The following is a 10,912-nucleotide window of genomic DNA, read 5'->3' on the forward strand; positions in this document are numbered from 1 at the left end:
TACATGAAAAATTGCATCCAATTCATCTCTTCAAACACTATGGATTGATCACATAACTAGTTAAAATGAGGTATTCATTAAAATTAAGATGTTGTTTGCATAAATTTGAGCTCATGTGCGAATCTTGGATCAAGATTTAAGTCAAACAATGCAGGCGTGAGAGCGGCTCCAGTGCAGTGTACATTATTAAGATTTAAGCCGGACGAAAGCGAGAGTACCTTCAGCGCACACCTCCAGCGCACTCGTACACTTGTATGGAACTGTTATATCTCCACTCTCCAGTACCATGACTGAAGTTCGAACCACCAGGTTGAATAATCTCTCGTACTAGAATTATAAAACCAAAGAGAAGATGAAGAAGTTGCTGCAAGAGGACTTTTATAGTCAAAGGGGTATAATTGTCAGATTAAAGGGCAGGTCGGTGGACCAATATAATTTATATAATTTAGGTAGATAATGATGAAATGAATACCGGTAGGTAATACTGGTTGGTGTACCAATATCAACTACTACAATATGAGACACTCCTGAACAATCAAAACATGTTACAGCTAAGGACCTGACCATAAAGTCATAATGTTGGGTCCACCATTGTAATTGTCAGTGTCATAAAGTCATAATGTTTTCGACTGCTGACCAACCCCCATTGAGACGCGTCAAGGACCTTGACCACCACTTACCAGACATAAACACTTGAGACTTGGGATGCCTAATTTCTTTCAAATTCAATGGCATTCTGTCATTTGATCTGGTCGACTCAGCTTTGAAAATGGCAGCTTCCTGCGTTTACGATGTGTTCTTGTCTTTCAGCGGTGTTGATAGTCGGAAGAAATTCACAGGCCACCTCTTGGCCGCTTTGGAGCGCCATGGTTTTTACACATTCAGAGATGACACTAAACTCAAACGAGGAGAAGAAATTGGTCCCGGATTGCTCAAAGCAATCGAGCAATCGAAGGTTTCTGTTATCATATTTTCCGAAAACTATGCCTCCTCAAGATGGTGCCTTGATGAATTAGTGAAGATCATGGATTGCAAGAGGACGCTCAATCAGATTGTTATTCCCATCTTTTATGATGTCCAACCCACCGACGTTCGCTCACAGATGGGTTGCTATGCAGAAGCATTTGCCAGTCACGAAAAGAAGTTCAACTTGGAATCGGTGATGAAATGGAGGTTGGCTCTAGCTGAGGCTGCCAATTTGTCTGGTTATGTCCTGCAAAATGTGGCCGACGGGTAATTAGTTCTCTTTCTTCTCTTCAATAAAGCAATCTAAAACATTACCACTTTGATCACTCGTTTATTTTCATCTTCCACCTCTCTGCATATAATAATTGCTTAGTTTCATTTTTTAAAAACATAAATATTGCAGGTGTGAGTCCAAGTTTATTGAGATTGTTGTTGGAGAAGTCGCAGAAAAATTAAATCCTACATGTCTAAGTGTTGCGGACTACCCAGTTGGAATACAGTATCGTGTTCAAGAACTGAGTGAGTTTCTAAAGTTGGGGTCAAATAGAGATGATGTTAGGATTGTTGTCATATGGGGGATTGGGGGAATAGGTAAGACTACAATTGCTAAGGCAATGTATAATCGCATGCATCGTGAGTTTGAAAGCAGTAGCTTTCTTGCAAATGTTGGACAAACTTCGAAGCAACCCAATGGCCTTGTTAAATTACAAGAAAAGCTTCTTTGTGATCTACGGATGGGTGAAAATCATGGAATAAGAAGCGAGGATCATGGAATTGAGGTAATAAAACGGCGAGCATGGTGTCGAAGGGTTCTTCTTGTTCTTGATGACGTAGATAACATCCGCCAATTGAGGGCGTTAGCCATAAATTGTGATTTTTTACGTCCAGGAAGTAGAATCATAGTAACAACTAGAGATTTGTCATCAGTAAGTTCACTTCAAGTGGATGAGGTGTATAGGCTTGACGAGTTGAATAAGGAAGAATCTCTTCAACTTTTCAGTTGGCATGCCTTTAAGAAAGACCACCCTGTAGAAGACTTTAAGATCCTCTCTGAGGAAGTAGTGAGATATGCTAAGGGGCTTCCTTTAGTTCTTGAAATTTTGGGTTCCTTTTTGTCTGACCAAGAAGTACCTGAATGGAGAAGTGCATTGAAGAAGTTGAAAAAGATTCCTCATAATGATGTTCAAGCAAAACTTCAGCTGAGCTTCGATTCACTTGATGATGAACAGAAGGGTCTATTCCTACATATTGCATGTTTTTTTGTTGGAATGGACCAAGATTTGTCAATCAAAATACTAGAAGGCTGCGGTTTCTTCCCAGAATCTGGAATTGGGGTTCTATCTCGTCGTTGTCTTGTAAGAATTGATAGGCTTGCTGGGTTTAACTTTCTGAAGATGCATGATCTGATTCAAGACATGGCTAGAGAGATAGTCCGACAAGAATCCCTTGAAGAGCCCGGCAAACGTAGTAGATTGTGGTATCATGAAGACGTTCTTGATGTACTGAGAACTAACACAGTAAGATCCCAATGTCTGAATTAATTACATATCTTGACACTATAAAAATGCAGGAACACACAACACATCAAGAAAGACTAACAATCTGGGGTGTGAACCTATTTTCAACATAATGTTAGATATATATATATATCTACTTATATCTGCAGCTTTTTATTATCATCAGGGGACGAATGCAATTCAAGGCTTAGTCCTGAACTCGCTAGAATCAGAGAAGCTACAGCTAAATGCAGAAGCATTTACAAAGATGGTGAGGCTGAGACTTCTTCATCTCAATTATGTCCATCTAATTGGAAGCTACGAACATCTCTCTGAAAAACTTGTATGGCTATCTTGGAAAGGATTTTCTTCAAAATGTTTACCATCAAGCTTAGTTATGGATAATCTGGTTGCCGTTGACTTGAGCTATAGCAACCTCAAACAAGTTTGGGAAGGAACAAAGGTACGATGATACTATTGTTTTCATCTCCTACAAACTTAATTAATAGAATGACATGCATGGAAATTTATTGCCTCTTTTTGTTCCTGACAGGTTTTGGACAAATTGAAATACCTCAATCTCAGTCATTCCTATTTCTTGATTAAAACTCCGGACTTTACGGGGTTCACCAGTCTTGAGACATTGTTGCTTGATGATTGTACAAAGCTGGTAGAGGTTCACCAATCTATTGGATGCCTGAAAAATCTCGTTGTCTTGGATTTGAAGAATTGCCAGAATCTTCAGAAGATTCCCTTGAGCATTTTTATGTTGAAGTCTCTCCTTCAGTTTAAATTGTCCGGCTGCTCCAAATTAGAGTGGCCAACATTTTTACAAAGATCAAGCTTTTCGTCATTACAGTTATCAAGTAATATCAAGGAATTATTTATGGAAGACTGCAATATAACATATGTGCCCAAAGAAATTGGTAGTTTGATGTCCTTGGAATTTTTGGATCTTAGCAGAAACAAATTTTCTATCCTACCAGCTACCTTCACGAACCTTCTGCGACTGAAGGCCCTCTATGTTAACTATTGTCCATGGCTTGAATTAGTTCCGGCGCTTCCGGCAAACTTATTGGGATTCAGTGCGAACTACTGCATGTCATTGCAAATCATATCAATAGAATCGAGAGCAACAAGACTACAATTCCTTAGTTTTGAGGGTTGTCCCAAATTAGTCGACAACAATGTTGCACACGATGTTAAAAGAAATCTCTACTATTATCAGGTATGCTACTCTCTCTGTCTCTCTCTCTGTCTGTCTGTCTATCTCTCTCTCTCTCTATATATATATGTATATATGTGTGTGTGTGGTACTAGAAACCAATTAAGCATTAGCCCATGAAACGCAAATCATCCCTTCTAGACACTTATAAAGTTGAAGGGAATAACCATAATCTAGAATTACATTTATGTGTTTTTGTCTTTGAAATTAGTCTATAAGCATTATAATCCTAACAATGAATGAGTTAGAAAAAATTCAGCCAGCCAAAAAGAGCAATGTAAATCATTATTAGCTTTATGTTTCTGACCTTCATTTTTGGCTACTTAACCTTTATCATTTCAGATTGGATGTAAACCGTTCGCAACAAAAGAAGCAGTGAATAGAATGCTAGAAATGAAGAAACCCTTGAATAGAATGCTAGAAATGAAGAAAGCCGTTGATGAAGATAAGGAACAGGAAAGTACCAAAATCAAAGAAAATGAAGGTACTGAAAATGTTGGAACTTCACAACTAACAACTGAAGAAGAAAAATCAAAGACTGAAGCTCCAAAACCTTTGTCCCAGGAAGAGACCGAAAGTCAAAAGGAGAAACCTGCCAACTCTTCTGAAACTTCAACAGAATCAGATGCTGAAGAAAGGAATCCAACTGATGCTGACCCCAAAATCTTAGCACCTACTCCAATCAGAACAACGCCAGAGAAGGTATCGACAAATGTTCCCACAGCTGGCTTAATGAGTCCTGCTTCTGTTTTGAAGGTATTTATTCGACGTTTAAATCTTCGACATCTTTATCATTATTCAGTCTTTCATACAACTTTGTCTTTTATAGGAAGTTGATGCAACCAAGCAACCTGTGTCATTGTCTCCTTCTGTTGATCCTGATGAATTCATTTCCGACTTGGTCTTAGCTGTTGAATCTGACAGGCCTTTAGCTTCTGCTTCTACAGAATCTCAATCAGTCCCTATTTCACAAGCTTCAATTGATGAAGCCAAAAAATATTTCAAAGTGGTTCTTTCAGGAATGTTTGAGGATGTGGCTGAACAACCAGACCGATTTAATGAGGCGTTGTCCATTCTAAGGGATTCTGGAGACTTGAGCACTGAAGAATTGAATGAACTCAAAATTTTCCAAGCTCAATTCCAAACCATTCTCAGCACCTTTCAAACTTCTTCTTACATGCTCAAAGAGACTGAAAATAACTTGGAAAGCAATAAACAGTCTAAGGCAACCATTGGAGAACAGGTTATAATTGATAACTCCAAATATTTGGCCTCAAAAGCTTTTGTCCAGGAATTGACTGAAAAGGAGAAAACACTTCAGGAAAATATAGACCGCTTAAGTGCCGAATTAGTTTCAATCAAGGAAGCAAGGGGCGCTGCAGAGAAGGAAAATTCAACCCTTCGATACCGTCTAATCAATCTTGGCAAATCCAGGAATCAGGTGTTGACAAATCTTGGGACTTTGGAGAATCAAAAGAAAGCTGCTGATGACTCTCTCTCTTTGGTGCAATTTCAATGGGAAAGGTTTAAGAAATCTTTTAATCTTTGAAAATTTTATTTTTATGAACAGTTCGCTTTATTTTGTATAAGAATAAGAATGACCTATATGGTGGCATTTTCAATTAAAAGAATCACGAACAGTGAGAACCCATGACAAATATATATATATATATATATATAAACAATTACGTATTCACATTATGGTTCTGTAGTCACAAATCATCAATTGCATGCACAACAAGGAATCATATTAACAGAATAATCATGTCGTCAACCATTTTGAATGAATTTACATTTCAAGATTGTTTAAAAATTGAAACAGGGTTCTAAAACCAGCTTCAAACTCTTAGAAAGTTGGGGTTTCATACAATATGCACATATTGAACACATTCAAATTTCACGAATATTAACATCAATCCTCGATTAAAGAATGAATTCCAACATAAATAAAGCAATGCTGATTGAATTTACCATCGAGTGGACGAAAATGGATATACCGCTGATTGTTGGCCAGTTTTGACGAATCAAAATATGGATTTAGCTCCAAAATCAAATAGGACAGATTGATGGCAGTTATGGTTTTGGTTTATCTCTGAAATGTAATGAAGCTCTCAATTGAAAATATTCGTAACAGAGAGAAAAACTCCTGACTACTACTTCAGTATAAAGCTAGGGTTTTGATATCTCTCTGAAATATTAAACGTAAGGTTCGCATCGTTGAAATACCAATGGCGAATGTTTTTGAATGAAACGGAAGGCTCGATCTCAGCAAATGAGAGGGTAAACTCTGCTCAGACTAAGGTTCGCATCGTTGTTATACGCTAGAACAGAGAGACTGTTCAGAATTTGGGAATGAAGCAAGGGCGAGGAGCTCAGAATTTGTGCGTGAAATGAAAAATAAAATTGTTCGGCTCCTTAAAAGGTACCGGGGCTCCGCCTTCCGGGTGAATGGAAAGCAGGAACGGATGTCGGGCGTGCCAGGAACTGCTGTCGTTCCAAAGTGAGTATCCGAACAACTATCCAGTAGGAAATTGCAAGGATCAGGCGATTGTATGAATGACTGGAATTACCACCTTTAAGGGTTCTTCTTGCCTTGAAAAATGACTTTCGGATTGAACTATGGCTAGTAAAAAGGAAAGCTGTATTGAAAGTGCAGGACTGGAAAGTAAAGGAATTGAAGTGCAGGACTTGAATTAAACATAATGAAATTGCATTACATGAATGTAAGGAATTGAAATGATGTTTTGATATGTGATTTGAACAGGGTTTGCAAGTGAAGCCTAAGTGCTCTATTTATAGAGTTTCTTTGCATGTAGCAGCTTGATGTGGCAGCTTCAGCAACGCCCACATGGCCAAATCTCGGACTGCCATATGTCCCATGATCTTCTAACCTTCTCTAAATGTTGCCAAGTGTAAACCCATGTTCTCCCATAATCTACAACTGCTATATAGTGGTCTTTGGCGGTTGAATCCATGTTTGTAACCCTTCTCCCACGTTCTTGAAACTACCCAGATGGAAAGTCGACAATTCCAGCAGCAGTTGAGAAATTTCACTTGGAAGGTCCGGATCTTGCCACGTGTCCCATGTCTTCCTTAGTCTTCTCATAGTGTTGACACGTGTAAGAACATGATGCCCCATAAATTTCAGTTTTGAAGGAGTGGTTTTGGTGGTTCAATTCCAATGAAAGTCTTCTAGCCACGTTTTGGAACTGCCAAATGGAATGGGCCACGATCTCCTAACTGCCCCTAATTTGTAGGTAAGCCTGCCACGTGTCCACTTGGAAAGTTATGTATTTCTAATTGCATGTAACTGCCTCCTTCTCTGCCTGCCACGTGTCTACTTGGAAATTCATGTCTTTCCAATTGCGTGTAATTGCTTACCTCTTTGGCTGACACGTGTCCCGCGTTTTCCTCATTTTTCTTTGGCAAATGCACCATGTTTTCAGCCCACTTTGCTGATTTTTAGCAACCTCTTCACTTAAATAAGGTAAGTGGTTGCCTTATTCTTGGAGTGACTCCTACAAACTAGGAGATATTATAGGAGTGGGGGAGCTATCATTCTTGATGACTTGGTCAAAGGTACCCATGACTTTCTAGATGTTTGCCACGTGTCTACTTGGAAAGTCCACGTCTTTCCAACTGCATATCTTGTACCAAATGGCTTCATTTGATGAAGCCACTTGTTACTTCATGATTGTACTTTTGCATACCACCTTTCCAATGAGAAAATATTTATGGTGTAATCATATGCCCCCCAATTTCCATGCCTTGTGGAACAATTTGATGATAAGGCATGGGATTTGAATTCCGCCATCTGGAAGTACTGGACCATGTAATGTAGCCTCTTCTCAATGAAATGCTCCATACTTAGGAAATCAGCTGATCTTGGAAATTCAGCTAAGTCTGGTTCATAACTTTAGCCAATGTACTTTTCCAAGTACTTAACTTTTCCTTCTTGTAATGGCCGAATGGCCATTACGTTTCCTTTCCAACTTTCCGGTTTACTTGGAAAGGAAGATACCAGCCATTCTACATGGCCGGTTGAATGATTGTGGATTTCTAGTTTTCATAGATGGAAGGGTGATATTCCTTCTTCCAATTCGTTGCCCCCCCCCCCGGCGGGGTCTGGAGGTTTGCGAGGAGGACGGATTTGTACATCTTTTGGCCAAATAAATGGTTGATTAGCCATGCTTTCTCCCCCAAACACTACTAGAAGTGGGTTTGGGTCCACTAGAAAGTTATTGCTCCATCGAAGTTTCTTTAGAGTGGGTTGTCCTTCAAACACCATTGGAAAGGCCATAGGTGGCCTTGGTTGCATGGTTGCAAATCGTTGAATGCTCACAAATGGAACCTCAAATTGAGGTGGTTGAACTATTGGTGGTGGAAGACATTGCACCTGAAGTGGAACCTGCACCTGTAGTAGAAGTGGTTGAATTACTACTGGTGGAAGGTTCTGCACTTGGGATTCCACTTGAAGTGAAACCTGAACTGCTGGAATGGCTGCTACTTCTTCACATTGAACAGTAGAACGGCTAATATGTTCCAATGTGGATTGTTCGCCCTTTCCATTGAATGTTGCGAATTCTGGAATTCTAAAATTCCTTGGATACTCAACATCATCAGTGAACTCTGGATAGGGCTTTCTGTAGGTTGGCCTTCCACCTCTTCGGGTTAGGCCAAATTCCTGTTGAAGGAGTTCTACAAATTGGCCTCTATCAAGCTCCATAGGCTGTGGAAGGTTGTTGTCTGGCCAACCTTTAGGAGGGTTGGCCACTTGATGCCCCCCACCTGCAATAGGTTGTGGGTTGGCATCAATATAGTTGTTCCTACCACGGTTCCTTCCTCCTTGGTCAAAAAGTGGCTCCCTTAGAAAAGGTTGCCCCCCAACCGCCATTGGAATGACCATGGGTGGCCTTACTGGAATAGGAGCGGCTGGTTGAATGTTCACAGGTGGAACATTTTGTTGTGCTTGAGGAATGTGGTATGGCCATGGTTGGCCAGGCTGATCATGCCAAGTTTGTCGTGGAAACGCCACAGGTGGAGGATTCTGAACTTGCTGGATGGTTGGCATGGGTGTCGCTTGTGGAACAGTCATCTGTGCCACTGGAGCAGTCACAGGTGCAGCTGGAATATAGGTTTGTGCCATTGGAAAGGACTGCACCTGCTGCTGGGTTGGAGGTAACGGCCCTGCAGGTTGTTGAGAGAAACTTCCTTCAACAAATGCAGCCGGCCTGCTAGCTTGGAAGGCCGACTGTTGGGACCCTTCAGAGTTGCTTGGCCGAGGGACCAAGATTTGAGAAAGACCTGCAAAGGACCTTTCCAACATGGACTCGAACCTTTGAGAGATTCGGTCCACCATCTCTTCCAACTTCCGCTCATTAGATAGAGCGACTTTTGCATGATCTTGACTAGCTTTAGATTGGTCTTGCGCAACTTTGGCCATGTCTTGCACAAACCTATCTTGCTGTATCGCCATCATGCGGATGTTGTCCATGATGGGTCCATTTGCCATTGTTTGAGCAAATTTCTCCACCATAACATCTTCATCAGGTGCAAATCGTGAACCTTCAGCTGGAAGTTCACTGACTTGCATCTCTTCTAGTTCAGCAGGGTCTTAGACAGACTTGCCTTGCCTTCTCCCACCGGCCATTGAACAATCTGTTAAGATGTCCTGTCGGGCGTGCCAATCAATGTTCGGCTCCTTAAAAGGTACCGGGGTTCCACCTTCCGGGTGAGTGGAAAGCAAGAACGGATGTCGGGCGTGCCAGGAACTGCTATCGTTCCAAAGTGAGTATCTGAACAACTATCCAGTAGGAAATTGCAAGGATCAGGCGATTGTATAAAGGACTGGAATTACCACCTTCAAGGGTTCTTCTTGCCTTGAAAAAGGACTTTCGGATTAAACTATGGCTAGTGGAAAGGAAAGCTGTATTGAAAGTGCAGGACTGAAAAGTAAAGGAATTGAAGTGCAGGAATGGAAAGTAAAGGAATTGAAGTGCAAGACTTGAATTAAACATAATGAAATTACATTACATAAATGTAAAGATACATGAATGTAAGGAATTAAAATGCTGTTTTGCTGTGTGATTTGAACAGGGTTTGCAAGTGAAGCCTAAGTGCTCTATTTATAGAGTTTCTTTGCATGTAGCAGCTTGATGTGGCAGCTTCAGCAATGTCCACATGGCCAAATCTCGGACTGCCACATGTCCCATGATCTTCTAACCTTCTCTAAATGTTGCCAAGTGTAAACCCATGTTCTCCCATGATCTACAACTGCTATATAGTGGTCTTTGGCGGTTGAATCCATGTTTGTAGCCCTTCTCCCACGTTCTTGAAACTGCCCAGATGGAAAGTCGACAGTTCCAGCAGCAGTTGAGAAATTCTACTTGGAAGGTCCGGATCTTGCCACGTGTCCCATGTCTTCCTTAGTCTTTTCATAGTGTTGACACGTGTAAGAACATGATGCCCCATAAATTTCAGTTTTGAAGGAGTGGTTTTGGTTGTTCAATTCCAATGAAAGTCTTCTAGCCACGTTCTGGAACTGCCAAATGGAATGGGCCACGATCTCCTAACTGCCCCTAATTTGTAGGTAAGCCTGCCACGTGTCCACTTGGAAAGTTATGTCTTTCCAACTGCATGTAACTGCCTCCTTCTCTGCCTGCCACGTGTCTACTTGGAAATTCATGTCTTTCCAATTGCGTGTAATTGCTTACCTCTTTGGCTGACACGTGTCCCACGTTTTCCTCATTTTTCTTTGGCAAATGCACCATGTTTTCAGCCCACTTTGCTGATTTTTAGCAACCTCTTCACTTAAATAAGGCAAGTGGTTGCCTTATTCTTGGAGTGACTCCTACAAACTAGGAGATATTATAGGAGTGGGGGAGCTATCATTCTTGATGACTTGGTCAAAGGTACCCATGGCTTTCTAGATGTTTGCCACGTGTCTACTTGGAAAATCCACGTCTTTCCAACTGCATATCTTGTACCAAATGGCTTCATTTGATGAAGCCACTTGTTACTTCATGATTGTACTTTTGCATACCACCTTTCCAATGAGAAAATATTTATGGTGTAATCAAAAATAAAATAAAATAAATAATTAGTTGACAACAATGTTGCACATGATGTTAAAAGAAATCTCTACTACTATCAGGTATGCTACTCTCTCTGTCTCTCTCTCTATCTCTCTCTATATATATATGTATATATGGGTGTGTGTGGTACT

General features: G+C 40.6%; 1 protein-coding gene across 1 annotated transcript; it reads left to right on the plus strand.

Moving 5' to 3' along the window:
* Window positions 1-538: 538 nt before the first annotated feature.
* LOC132299701 (disease resistance protein RPV1-like) lies at window positions 539-5,345 on the plus strand. The gene is made up of 6 exons (XM_059796469.1): window positions 539-1,233; window positions 1,370-2,483; window positions 2,650-2,925; window positions 3,016-3,690; window positions 4,030-4,443; window positions 4,517-5,345. The coding sequence occupies exons 1-6, from the start codon at window positions 770-772 to the stop codon at window positions 5,234-5,236; spliced, it is 3,663 nt and encodes a 1,220-aa protein (XP_059652452.1). The 5' UTR covers window positions 539-769; the 3' UTR covers window positions 5,237-5,345.
* Window positions 5,346-10,912: the final 5,567 nt, after the last annotated feature.

Source organism: Cornus florida, unplaced genomic scaffold (assembly GCF_030987335.1).
Source record: "Cornus florida cultivar Cherokee Brave unplaced genomic scaffold, ASM3098733v1 CherokeeBrave_3.0.0_Hap2_Chr03, whole genome shotgun sequence".
NCBI lineage: Eukaryota > Viridiplantae > Streptophyta > Magnoliopsida > Cornales > Cornaceae > Cornus > Cornus florida.